The sequence below is a fragment of the Myotis myotis genome, unplaced genomic scaffold (assembly GCF_014108235.1).
Source record: "Myotis myotis isolate mMyoMyo1 unplaced genomic scaffold, mMyoMyo1.p scaffold_m19_p_18, whole genome shotgun sequence".
NCBI classification, from domain to species: domain Eukaryota; kingdom Metazoa; phylum Chordata; class Mammalia; order Chiroptera; family Vespertilionidae; genus Myotis; species Myotis myotis.
The window spans coordinates 3,428,723-3,442,128 of NW_023416322.1; the positions used below are offsets into that span (position 1 = coordinate 3,428,723).

The window sequence follows — 13,406 nt, forward strand, 5'->3', positions numbered from 1 at the left end:
GCATTCATTCCACCCATGCATATCCAGCACATACCGGCCGGCCACACCCACCGGCCACGTGCACCAGCCACACGCACCAGCCGTGCACACCGGCCACACACACTGGCCACACGCACAGGCCACACGCACAAGCCACACACACCGGCCGGCCACACACACCGGCCACATGCACCAGCCACACGCACCAGCCGCACACACCAGCCACACACACCAGCCGCACGCACCAGCCACACACACTGGCCGCACACACCGGCCACACGCACCAGCTGCACAAATTGGCCACATGCACCAGCCTCACACACTGGCCACACGCACAAGCCACATGCACTGGCCGCACGCACCAGCCACACACTGGCCACACACACCAGCTGCACGCACCAGCCGCACGCACCAGCCACACACACCAGCCGCACGCACCAGCCACATGCACCAGCCACACACACCGGCCACACACATCAGCCACTCACACCGGCCGCACACACCAGTCGCACACACCGGCCACACACACTGGCCACACGCACTGGCCACATGCACGGGGCTGGGTGCTGGAGCCAAACCAGTCAGGGCGCTGGTCTGCATTATTTATTTGCTCACTAGCATCGATTGGGTACCCGTGAGGGTCAGGTGCCATCTAGGTGCTGAGGCACAAGTTAGAGTCAGCCCTCACCTCGTGGGCCCTCATTTCTGCCTGGGAGGGATGTAGGGACAAACCTACCCCCCCCCGCCCCCCTCACAATCCCAAGCTGCCCTCTCACTGCCCCAAGCTGCCCCCTCTCACTGTCCCAGGCTGACCCCCTCTCACCACCCCATGCTGGGTTAGCTTCTTGTGGTTCCTTGTGAGAAGAGATGTGGTTATCCATTCTTTTCCTCTATCTTTTTAATAAACAAAAGCAGCAGCCCTAGACAGTTTGGCTCAGTGGATAGAGCGTTGGCCTGCAGACTGAAAGGTCTCAGGTTTGATTCTGGTCAGGTTAAGGGCACACGCCCGAGTTTCAGGCTCGATCCTCAGTAGCGGGTATGTAGGAGGCAGCCAATCAATGATTCTTTCTCATCATTGATATTTCTATTTTTCTCTCCCTCTCCCTTCCTCTCTGAAATCAACATCTATAATAATAAAAGCATAATATGCTAATTAGACCAGAAGACCTTCCAGATGAAGCTGGGGACCTGAGGGAAGGCCAGGTCCCGGATGCCAGAGGGAAGTCGGTGCCGGCAGCCTGGGGCAGGAAGGCCTACTCTTGCACAAATTTCATGCATTGGGCCTTTAGTCTACACTAATAAAAGAGAAAAATGGTAATTGGAGTACGGCGCTACCGTTTTCATTGGCAAATCAGGGCTATATGCAAATTAACTGCCAACTAAGATTGGCAGTTAACTGCCAACAAGATGGCGGTTAATTTGCATATGTAGGCACAATGCAGGGAGGCGAAAGGGAAAGCAGGAAGAAGCCCCCTGCCACTGACAGTGATCGGAAACCCAGGGGGGAGCTAAGAGCTGGGGGGCAGGGCAAAGGTGGCCCCAGGGCCGCCTTTGCCCTGCCCCCCAGCCATGATCGGAGAATCAGGCGCCTTTGCCGCCCTGGCCAGTGATAGCAGGAAGTAGGGGTGGAGCCAGCGATGGGAGCTGGGCACGGTCGAAGCTGGCAGTCCCAGGAGCTAGGGGTCCCTTGCCTGGGCCTAAAGCGGAGCCCATGATCGCGGGGCCGCTGCAGCTGCGGGTCCCCACTGCCCGGGCCGGACGCCCAGGCCAGAGGCGTTAGGCCTGGGCAGGGGCGGAGCCTGCAACCGCGGGGAGCTGGGGGGGGGGGTGGAGCCGGGGATTGGGGGGATATGATGGTCCCCTTGCCCAGGCCTGAAGCCTGGGTCAGAGGCATCAGGCTTGGGCGGGGGGTGGAGCAAGCGATCAGAGGGAGATGGGGGTCCCCTGCCCAGGCATGATTCCTGGGCCAGAGGCCTCAGGCCTGGGCGGGGGTCAGAGCCAGTGATCGGGGGGAGATGGGGGTCCCCTGTCCAAGCCTGACACCTCTGGCGGAGGCGTCAGGCCTGGGCAAGGGGCCGATCCTGCGATTGGAGGGTGATGGGGGTCAACGCCTGAGGGCTCCCAGTATGTGAGAGGGGGCAGGCTGGGCTGAGGGACACTCCCCCCCACCCCCACCCCCCACACACACACCCAGTGCATGAATTTTGTGCACCGGGCCCCTAGTCTATATATAATCAGCAAAGGCTACTTTAACACTTCAGATCTCCCACACGTAACGAGTTTACTCTGACAGCCCTTCACTGACCCAGAGAAATTTAATTAATGGTGGTGTCAGTGTTATCTGTGAACCGAGGAGGGTAGAGTAGGAAACAAAACAGCATGAATTTGAGAGTCCATCACTGGCCCCAGTTCTTCAATTTTAAAGCAAGGACAGTGTATTGGATTCTCTAATGTGAGTAGAAGCAGCATGGATGCTATGCCCACGCTCTTCACATACACTAACTGGCTGAGTCCTCAGAACGCTCAGGAGAGGTGGTACTGCTGAGTGTCCTTAGGCACAGGTTAAATTCAGACAGGTTAGTTGACCTGCCAAGGCCACAGAGCAGCGGTTCTCAACCTGTGGGTCGCGGCCCCTTTGGCAGTCGAACGACCCTTTCACAGGGGTCGCCTAAGACCATCCTGCATATCAGATATTTACACTATGATTCATAACAGTAGCAACATTACAGTGATGAAGTAGCAACGAAAATAATTTTATGGTTGGGTCACAACATGAGGAACTGTATTTAAAGGGCCAGAAGGTTGAGAACCACTGCCACAGAGTGGCCGGTACAAAGATTGTCATCACAGCCTACAGTGAAAGCACATCTTTAGTGGTAGTTTCCAAACTAAACTGCTCATTAGAACCAATTGAGAAGTTTTAAAACAAAGGCACAACCTGAACAGATCCCTAAGCCCAACCCAAGCCCTGCTGGATCTTTGGGGGTAGGACTCGTAGATCTGTTTTTTCTAAGAAGCTTCCTGGATACTGGTGATGTACCTGGTCCAAAGTCTGGCATCAGAAACTACCCAGACTGCCTAGCTTATTTGCCTGGATAGAGAAGGGGGGTGTTGAATTGTAAACCTGATTCAACGCCACATGTATTCTATGCTAGTGATCAGTTATTATGTGCCAGAAACAATGCCGGCCAATAGTGCTGTAGCCATGAGCAAGAGACTCCCGTCCCTAGAGGCTCACAAACACAGTGGGGAAAGTTCAACCAGAAATATGTCCAAAGTGCCACAGAAGCAGGTAGAAGAGGCGTTAGTCATGCCTAGTGATTTGGGAAGTTCTCACCAAAGAGGTGACACTGAAGGATGAGTAGCATTTCTCCAGGTTAAAAAAAATATATATATATATATATATATATATATATATATATATATATATATATATATATTGGTTTTTATCTCATTAGCAATGGGAATTACTCAGAGAGTATGTAGTGTATATGGTTGGATTTGCATATACTCTGGCACTTATATGGAGGATGAATTGGGGTGAAAGAGGTGTGAGGTGCAGAGATTGGTTGGAAAGCTATGACAATGGTCCAGAAGGAGCCCGATACAGCAGGGGGCAGAGCATGGGGGATTCCAGAGACCACCCAATGGAGAAATAGGAGGACCCAGCAACTGAGTAGACGTGTGGATGTGGCAACTGGTTAGGAGGGGAGCAAAGAGGAAAGGAGTAAACGATGCATGAATGAATTTACCATGAGCTAATCAAGGATCGGGATCAAAATAAATTTACTACTAGCCACTGAAATGAGTGGGAGTTACTACATCCTTGTGTAATATACGTCCTTGGAAATGCGCTCTGGTACTTGGGAGAGTGGTGGGAACTAGAATATAGGTTTGGTGACCATCAACATACAGAGGGCGCTAACACTGATTGAGTGTTTCATTTCAGCCTTACAACCCTGGGACTAGGTATGACTGTTTCCCCATTTTACACATGCATAGGCAGATTAAGTCACTTGCTTGAGGTTCCACCCTAGGTAGTCTGCTGCAGAGGCTACATACAAGCCACTCACATGTACTGCGTCTCTTACAGATGGGAAACCAAGAGGGTAGTTTTAAGGAGAGGCCACACTCCCAGGAATAATGTTAAGGGACTATGTTCAAGTTTAGCATAATCTGAACTCACAACCTGGGGCAGTGAGAGGGGGGCAGCCTGGGGCTACATTCTAAATGGACTCTGAGCTCAAAGTTTGGAAGGATGGAGGAGAAAGAAAAACTTTAGGATACAAGGTTTCCCACAATTCAAAGCTTCCTGCCCCTCAGGTCGCCCAGCTCTGTGATGCGATGCCCAGTTTTCCTCCCCCCGTTACTCGACCTGCAGATGTTCTTACTTTCTCCAAGATCTTCATAAACAATGCTTCCAGCTGCTTTTGCTTTTTCAAGACGCTCATCTTGGACACCTCTCGTGAGGTAGGGAACTGTGTGAAGAATAATTCGAACATTAACTACGGGAAACAGCAAAGGGAGCCACTCGCTGTGTGACTTTGGGCAAATCACTTCACTGTTATGTGCCTTCAAATCCTCATGTGTTAGATCATCCATAATGTCCTCTCCAGCTTTAATGCCCTTTGTCACTGGATCTAGTAGATACGGGAATGAACAGGGCACACGCGGTCCTGCACTGGCAGGCACCGCTGGAGCAGAGGGGTGGGCTAGGATTGCACAGCTTTGATAGAAAGGTGAAGAAAAATGAACCAACAGGTAGCATTTGGATTTTCTTGAGTGTGACATTTCTAGACACCTCCACTATGTCTCAGTAAGGGGAATGCTCATTCAGGGAAGATTGGGAGGCACTTCCTCACCACACAGATTCTCCAGGTGAGAACAGAAAAGGGTATCACAAGTCAAAGAGATGGCAGGTCACAAAGAATCGGTGAAGAGTTGCTTCACCTGCCCCATCACTATTTCTTGAGGAAGTCTTACACTAGGTAGTTACCTGGACATGGAAAATGTCATTAAAGATACAGTGGAATTTCTCATCCAACAGTGTCTTGACTTTATTTTCAATGTTGGTCTGTCGTTCTTTGTAGTGTTTACAAGCATCCAGACCTAAGACATTGGCCATGAGTATCTGGATGGTATAAAAAGTTTGATGGAAGCTGATCTTAGTCAAGGCAATAGCAATAGTCCTGTTTATAAGAAAGTCAAGAATCAGAAGAGAGTTTTAAAATATATACATATTTTAAATATGTTTCTATTGATTTCAGAGAGAGGAAGGGAGAGGGAGATAGAAACATCAATGAGGAAAGAGAATCATTGATCGGCTGCCTCCTACATGTCCCCCTCTCCCCACAATCAGAGCATGTGTCCTGATCAGGAATTGAACCGAACTGTGACCTCCTGGTTCAGGGGTCAGTGCTCAACCACTGAGCAACACCGGCCGAGCTTAAATATATTTTAGGAAATTAATAAAGGTTGAAGGCAAGCTCTGACTCTTCATATTCAGTTGTCCTACCAGCAACTCCCGAAGCGATCTGCAAGCCTTTCTTAATTCTGCTTCAGATACTCGGCCTGATCCACTGGGTTCCTAAGCCCAGGTCGGTTCGCCTTCTTCCCAGGCCCACCACCTCCACCTTGGTGCATGCCCTCATCCTCTCACCAGTGCTACCCAGTGGCATGCCTCTTGCCCTGCCTGGCATCATGACACTGAATGCATTATATTCACAGAGGCCAATGTTTCTAGATAGATGCAAATCTTCTCTCCCACTTAGGATTTTTCTGTGGCTCCCATCCTCTAAGGCAGTGGTTCTCAACCTTCCTAATGCCACGACCCTTTAATACAGTTCCTCATGTTGTGGTGACCCCCAATTTCATTGTTACAAATTGAACATAATTAAAGCATTGTGATTAGTCACAAAAACAATATGTAATTATGTATGTGTTTTCCGATGGTCTTAGGTGACCCCTGTGAAAGGGTCGTTCGACCCCCAAAGGGGTCGCCACCCACAGGTTGAGAACCGCTGCTCTAAGGGGTAAGTCTGGACTCCTCTCTGTGACATACAAGACTCTCCAAGGCCTCATATGTGCTTTCTTGCCACTCTCTGTTCAGCAGCCTATCCTCCACCACTAACAGACAGCACAGGACCATCTACTCTCTCCAGGCCTTCGCTTCCGTGTCTCCCCAGCTGGAGTGTGATCACGTCCCACAGCGCCTCCCAGGCCTTGCTTCCTGCTCATCTGTGCATCTCGGTTCAGGTGAAGCCTCCTGCACTCTTCCCTGATGTCCCAAGTTTGGGTCACACATGCCTCTTCCTCAGCTCACACCGCACTCCCTAGGATGCCTCTGTCATTGTCCTTTCCACATCCCATTTCTATTGTCATCTCTCTTCTGTGAGAGCTCCCACAGGGTGGGAATCAGACGTCCTTCATCTTTGGGGCATCGGCACTTGTTATGGGTTGACTCATGCCCCACCCAAATTCATATGCTGAGTCTTAACCTCCGTACCTCACAATGTGACCTTGTTTGGCAACAGGGTCATTGTAGATGTAATGAAATTAAGACAAGGTCCGGCTGGAGTAGGGTGGGCCCCTAATCCAATATGACTGTGTCTTTATAAGGGGAAATTTGGAAACAGGGAGAATATCATGCGACGATGAAGGCAGAGGTTGGGGTGATGTTTCCATAAGCCAAGGAACACCAATAATTGCACCAGAAGCCAGGGGAGAAGCACAGACAGGTTGTCCCTCATGGCTCTCAGAAGGAACCGACCCTGCTGACACCTTGCTCTCAGACTTCCAGCTTCCAGTAACAAGAGAGGATAGATTTCTGTTGATGAGCCACCCAGTTTGTGGTACTTTGTTACAGCAGCTCTCGCAAGTGGAGACAGAACTTAACAGTTCCTGAAGCATAGTAGTAACTCAGTAATGGAATGAATGAATGAATGTCTTCTGATTGTTATGAATTATCTCCGTAACAATGTTAAAGATATTTTAAAACAGGCCTCTCTCAGGCCTGACATTAAAAAGAGTAGAAGTACAGCTAAAAATAATGTGAGGCCACTAAGCATTTTCCCCTTAAAGCCTTCAGGTCGGGTGGTGGAAGCCGTGAGACCTCGGCATGTGGTCACCATCACTGCTACTGAACCCCATGCTGACCACAGTGAGGGTACTCGATGGGTTGTCCCACAGAGAGCCCTCATGACATTCACGCTATGAGAGGAGGCAAGCAGTGTGAGGCCAATACACCAGCTTTGCCTTCCCAAGGAAAATGCAGAGGCCTATCATTGTCGCTCCTACTCCTGGACAGAGCTGAATTGTGTGAACCCGTGACTGTCAGCCGGCTGGATAAATGTACGCGCTCGTCCTGCACACCCACCCTAGCCTGGTCTCCTCCTCTTCCAGCTGCTCTCCACCTGCCTGCACACTGGCCTTAACCAGGAAGCTCTAACATACGATATCCAAGCTCCACCTGGCATGCAATCAGGGTCTCCGGGGGTCAGTAGGCTTCTCATTGTCTTGGTTCAATATGATTATCATTATTTATTTATTTAGCACAAGGGTGCATGGCACCTGTAATGGACAGGTGGTGTGTGTAGTTTACATGATGCAAATTATATAAAGGAGAGGGGCTTTAAAAGAGGTTAAACTTTTAAGGACATCAGGATTCTCTGGGTGGACAAGAAATAAACGGTCATCGCCAGACACTCACCTGTGGTTCTCACCTTGGGACAGGTACTCAATCTCCATGAGTATCTGGCTTTTTCCGTAGCCCGACAAGCCTTCGTACATGAGGATGCGGCTGCAGTTGGACATCAGAAATTCCTTCATATTGCACCTAAAGTATTTCAGCTCCTTCTCACGTCCTGTCATTTTTATTTTTTTAAAAAGAGAGCGAACCCAGTCAAGATAAAATAGTGGAGAGACATAAGAAGCACATAGTGACACGACACCTAAGGAGACCTTTGGGATTTCCAGGGCATCGTTCATGGACTCTCGTGAGGTTCTGCGAGAAATGTTTTAACATCTTTTTCTAGAGCTTTCCAGTTGTGATTCCCAATAATGCACATTATATATGCGACTCTTATAATGCGCATTAAAACGTCCATTGAATTTTAGTGCAGGATAGTGAGGTGCACTGGAATCACACAGCCAGGAATGAAACCAGGGATCGCTGACTTCAGTTCTTGTTTTCCCTTCCTTTTCCTTTTTTTCCTATAACACAGTGGAAGTCATCTAAAGATTATTACACTAGGAAATACATTTATTATAGTTAGGGTTTCTATATTGAATGATTATGGATAGAATATTTTATTTCCAATAATTTATTTCCAATCTGTGAAGGAAACTTGCTCTCTGTGAGTGAGAAATTATACTTATCTCAGGGCTACTAGAAGCTTTATCAGTGATAAGAAAATTCAACTTACTTTAAAAAAGCATGTAGACTTACTCCTAAAAACAACCCAAATTTTTAGTAAAAATAAATGTTAGGGTTTTTTATTCTTAATGTAACAAATGTTCACTGTAGAAAGTATGGAAAATGTAGAAAAGAAAAAGAAGAAAATCGAAGTCAGCTTGGGTTGCAGCCCTGTCACTATTACTTGGTGTGTTTTTACATATATGTAACGGGGTGCCCAGATTAAAATCTGAAAGTCGGCCACAGCCTTTGAAACCTGGACAGGAAGGAACAGGCAGGACTGAAATACCAAGGGAGCGAGCACATCCTGTCAAAAGAGCTGAAGGCTCATTTGGGGCCAAACCTTTTCTGGCCAGCTCCCTGTGGAAGGCCGGTCTTGTTTTCCATTGATTAACAGAAGGCATGTGTAATTATATGATACATCGTTTCATCAACATGATTTTTAAAAACAGCCTAAGAAATGGAGGGTGTCAGGGTCTTTGGTGGGGGGGGGGGGGAGGAAGGTGTTAGGGTCTTTGAGGGGAGGAGGGTGTCAGGGCCTTTGGGGGAGGAAGGTGTCAGGGTCATTGGGGAGGAGGGTGTCAGAGTCTTTGGGGAGGAGGGTGTCAGGGTCATTGGGGGAGGAGGGTGTCAGGGCCTTTGGGGGGGAGGGTGTCAGAGTCTTTGGGGAGGAGGGTGTCAGGGCCTTTGGGGAGGAGGGTGTCAGAGTCTTTGGGGAGGAGGGTGTCAGGGTCATTAGGGAGGAGGGTGTCAGGGCCTTTGGGGGAGGAAGGTGTCAGGGTCATTGGGGAGGAGGGTGTCAGGGTCATTGGGGAGGAGGGTGTCAGGGTCTTTGGGGAGGAAGGTGTCAGGGTCATTGGGGAGGAGGGTGTCAGAGTCTTTGGGGAGGAGGGTGTCAGGGTCATTAGGGAGGAGGGTGTCAGGGCCTTTGGGGAGGAGGGTGTCAGAGTCTTTGGGGAGGAGGGTGTCAGGGCCTTTGGGGAGGAGGGTGTCAGAGTCTTTGGGGAGGAAGGTGTCAGGGTCATTGGGGAGGAGGGTGTCAGAGTCTTTGGGGAGGAGGGTGTCAGGGTCATTGGGGGAGGAGGGTGTCAGGGCCTTTGGGGAGGAGGGTGTCAGAGTCTTTGGGGAGGAGGGTGTCAGGGCCTTTGGGGAGGAGGGTGTCAGAGTCTTTGGGGAGGAAGGTGTCAGGGTCATTGGGGAGGAGGGTGTCAGAGTCTTTGGGGAGGAGGGTGTCAGGGTCATTGGGGGAGGAGGGTGTCAGGGCCTTTGGGGAGGAGGGTGTCAGAGTCTTTGGGGAGGAGGGTGTCAGGGTCATTGGGGGAGGAGGGTGTCAGGGCCTTGGGGAGGAGGGTGTCAGAGTCTTTGGGGAGGAGGGTGTCAGGGTCATTGGGGGAGGAGGGTGTCAGGGCCTTTGGGGAGGAGGGTGTCAGAGTCTTTGGGGAGGAGGGTGTCAGGGTCATTGGGGGAGGAGGGTGTCAGGGTCATTGGGGAGGAGGGTGTCAGGGTCATTGGGGAGGAGGGTGTCAGGGTCTTTGGGGAGGAGGGTGTCAGGGTCTTTGTGGGGAGGGAGAGACCAAGCACGTGGGGTGCCCCGAACACTGCTCTTTTTCTTAGTTGGCCTGGATAGTGATCATGGGTTCATTGGTGATAATTCATGATGCCGCAGACTTAGCACTGGCGCACGGTTCTGCATGTGTTGCTATAGCTCACTAGGGGAGTTTGGAAAGCAAGGCCCACTACCTACCGAGCAGAGGGTAAGCCTCATTCCTGTTGCAGATGAGGTAGGCCATACCAAACATGCTGAGGAGAAGAACAGAGATGTTAGGGTCACAGCAGGGCGGGCTGAGAGCAGGCTGCTTGGCCCCAGGGAGCCTCCTTTCCAGCTCTAACCGACTGCCCCTGGCTCACGGGCTGCAGATGCCAAGAGGAGGAGAAAGAGGTGTTCTTACCTGGCGATAGAGTCCAAGCGACTTACAGCCGCCTTCTCCTCAGCCCCGGGGACCTTGTTCAATAAATGCTGGCAGAGTCTGTCCCCGCTCACCTTTGCTGAGCACATGCCACGTGCCTGGCAGTTTTGAGTACTTTACATATATCATTTCCTTTGCTCCTGACAAAACCTTACTAAGGAGATACTATGATTGTGCCCATTTACAAGTGAGGAAATGGAGGTGCAGAGAGTGTATCTTGCCCAAGGTCCCGTGTCTGGTGGGGACTAGGCAGGGCACGCATGCCTGATCACTGCATATTCTCTCTTGAAGGAGCCTTTTTTTTTTTTTTAAATAGTCTTTTTTTTTTTAAAATATATTTTATTGATTTTTTACAGAGAGGAAGGGGGAGAGATAGAGAGCTAGAAACATCGATGAGAGAGACATCGATCAGCTGCCTCCTGCACATCTCCTACTGGGGATGTGCCCGCAACCCAGGTTCATGCCCTTGACCGGAATCGAACCTGGGACCTTTCAGTCCGCAAGCCGATGCTCTATCCACTGAGCCAAACCGGTTTCGGCTTGAAGGAGCCTTTTGGTTAAACAGCTCATTCCTGGTCTGCATGTCGTAGTACCTGGTTCCACCTGGTATAGCAACGGCAATCTCCCATGGGAGGCCCTGTTCATATTTGTATGCGAATTTCTACACTCTTTTTTAAAAATATGATTTTTAAAAAATTATTGACTTCAGAGAGAGGAAGGGAGAGGGATAGAAACATCGATGATGAGAGAGAATCATTGATCGGCTGCCTCCTACATGCCTCCTACTTGGGATTGAGTCCCTGCAACCCCAACACTCAGGCATGTGCCCTGACCAGGAATCAAACCGTAACCTCCTGGTTCATGGGCCAACACCCACCACTGAGCTACATTGGCCGGGCTCCACACTCTTATTTGCAGAGATGGTGGAGGAAAATCACAAAGTGGCAGGCTCTGGGGTCCGGCAGTCTGGGCTTCTGTGGCAGGCTGACCTCTGCAGTATCTGTGCCCTCTGCTAGGTAACGTGCAGTGCCCTCCCACTCTGGGCTTGGCCGTGTGAATGTTTCAGCCAACGAGATGCCAGCAAACACGACACTGAGGCTTGAAAAATGCTTGAGCCTTGGGCTCTCTCTCTTGCTCTTCTGATATGGCCCAGACAGTGCGAGAGGACGAGACACCTAGAGCTGAACTGTCCCATTTATGCCAATCAAACTGCCCACTTGTCCCACCTGCAGTCATCCTGGGTCTGCCAACAACCTGCCGAACCCCAGGCACGTGAGAAGCCGAGGCTAGCTGAGCTGAGTCCAGCCCAGGTCAGTTGAAGCCACTTCTCTGTGAGGTCAGTCAATGTTTGCTGTACCCACGAGCTTGCGTGGCTGCTAAAGAAGCGGCACTGTTGTGGCACGCTGAGCCTGGTCTCCACTGCTCACTAGATTTGTGACCACGAACAAGTCATTTAACATCTTTGAGCCTTAGTTTTAAAATTTGTAAAATGGAGAAAATAATAGTTTCTATCTGATATGGTTGATATTAAGAATACATTATAGCCTGGCCAGTGTGCCCCATGCTTAGATAGCCGGCCCACGCACTGAAGAGTTGTGGGTTTGACTCCCGGTCAAGGGCATGTACCTGGGTTGCAGGTTTGATCCCTGGCCCTACTCAGGACACATGGGGGAGGCAACCAATCAATGTGTCTCTCTCACATTGATGTCTCTCTCTTTCTTTCTCTCTCTTCCTCCCTCCCTCCCTTCAACTCTATATAAAATCAGTGGGAAAAGATCCTCAGGTGAAAGAAAGAAAGAAAGAAACATTAAAGTCCTGGCCGGTGTTCTCAGTGGTTAGAGCGTCGGCCCTTGCACCACAGGTCTCCAGTTTGACTCCTGGTCAGGAGCCTCTCTCTCTTCTCCTCTCCTTTTTCTCCTCTCTCCTCTCTCCTCTCTCTCTCTCTCTCTCTCTCTCTCTCCCTCCCCTGTCCTCCCACTCTCTCTAAAATCAATGGAAAAAATATCCTCAGATGAAGATTAACAACAACAAAAAGAATATATTGTATATTTTGAGATAAAGTGCCTAATATTTAATAAGCGCTCACAAAAATTATTACTATTCATTCACTTATTCAAGTAGCATTCTGTTGATGGTCTGAACATGCCAAGTACAGCGCCAAGCCCTGGGAATACAAAGGTGAATAATAAAGACTCCTTGAATCTACTGCAGCCCCAATTCTGCTATCTAGCCTTTAAAACTTAGATTCCAGCTGGTTAATAAAGGGTGTCCCAAAATTCATGCAAGAAGTATTTTGATAGAAAACACAGGTTTATAATTAAAAATGTAAATATTTTATTGATTCACAAAGTATACAGTATAGGGTTATGTATGGAATAGCAAACTGGATTATCATGTCTTCATAGCGAGCACCATTAACTGTTATTGCCTGAGCAGCCGCATTTACGAAGAAGAATGGTCCGATGATGCCTCCAGCTCAAAATCCACACCAAACAGTGACACGTTGTGGATGCATTTGTTTCTCAACAATCCCCTCGTGGATTTTCTGAACCCCAAATGCGACAATTTTGCCAATTAACCAAGCCATCAAGATGAAAATGAGCCTCATCGCTGAAGATGATTTTGTTCGAAAAATCAGCATCCACTTGTTGTTCCATAATCCATTCAACGAACTCTATTCGCTGTGCGTGGTCAGTAGGCTTCAGTTCTTGAGTCAATTGAACTTTGTAAGCATGAAGATGCAAATCTTTCATGAGAATACGCTGTAGAGAGCTTCTCGAAATGTCCAATTCTTGACCACGGTGCTGAATTGATGTCCCTGGACTCTCAGCAACACTCTCATGAACTGCTTCGGTGTTTTGTGTTGAACGATTTGTTGAAGGATGGCCAGAGTGTTTAAGATCACTAACTGATCCACGAGTGATTGTTGAGAAACAAATGCATCCACAACGTGTCACTGTTTGGTGTGGATTTGGAGCCGGAGGCATCATCAGACCATTCTTCTTCGAAATTGCGGCTGCTCAGGCAATAACAGTTAATGGTGCTCA

At 49.4% G+C, this 13,406-nt stretch overlaps 1 protein-coding gene across 2 annotated transcripts in view; it reads right to left on the bottom strand.

The window, feature by feature from the left end:
- The window catches only part of ADCY10 (adenylate cyclase 10), a 57,342-nt gene that overhangs the window by 25,493 nt on the left and 18,443 nt on the right, over positions 1-13,406 (bottom strand). For both annotated transcript variants that reach the window (XM_036344767.1, XM_036344766.1), the window contains exons 12-15: positions 10,137-10,192; positions 7,688-7,841; positions 4,976-5,168; positions 4,371-4,457 (exon numbers count right to left, since the gene is read on the bottom strand). In XM_036344767.1, the coding sequence (XP_036200660.1) occupies positions 4,371-4,457; positions 4,976-5,168; positions 7,688-7,841; positions 10,137-10,192 (490 nt within the window). The remainder of the gene's footprint in view (positions 1-4,370; positions 4,458-4,975; positions 5,169-7,687; positions 7,842-10,136; positions 10,193-13,406) is intronic.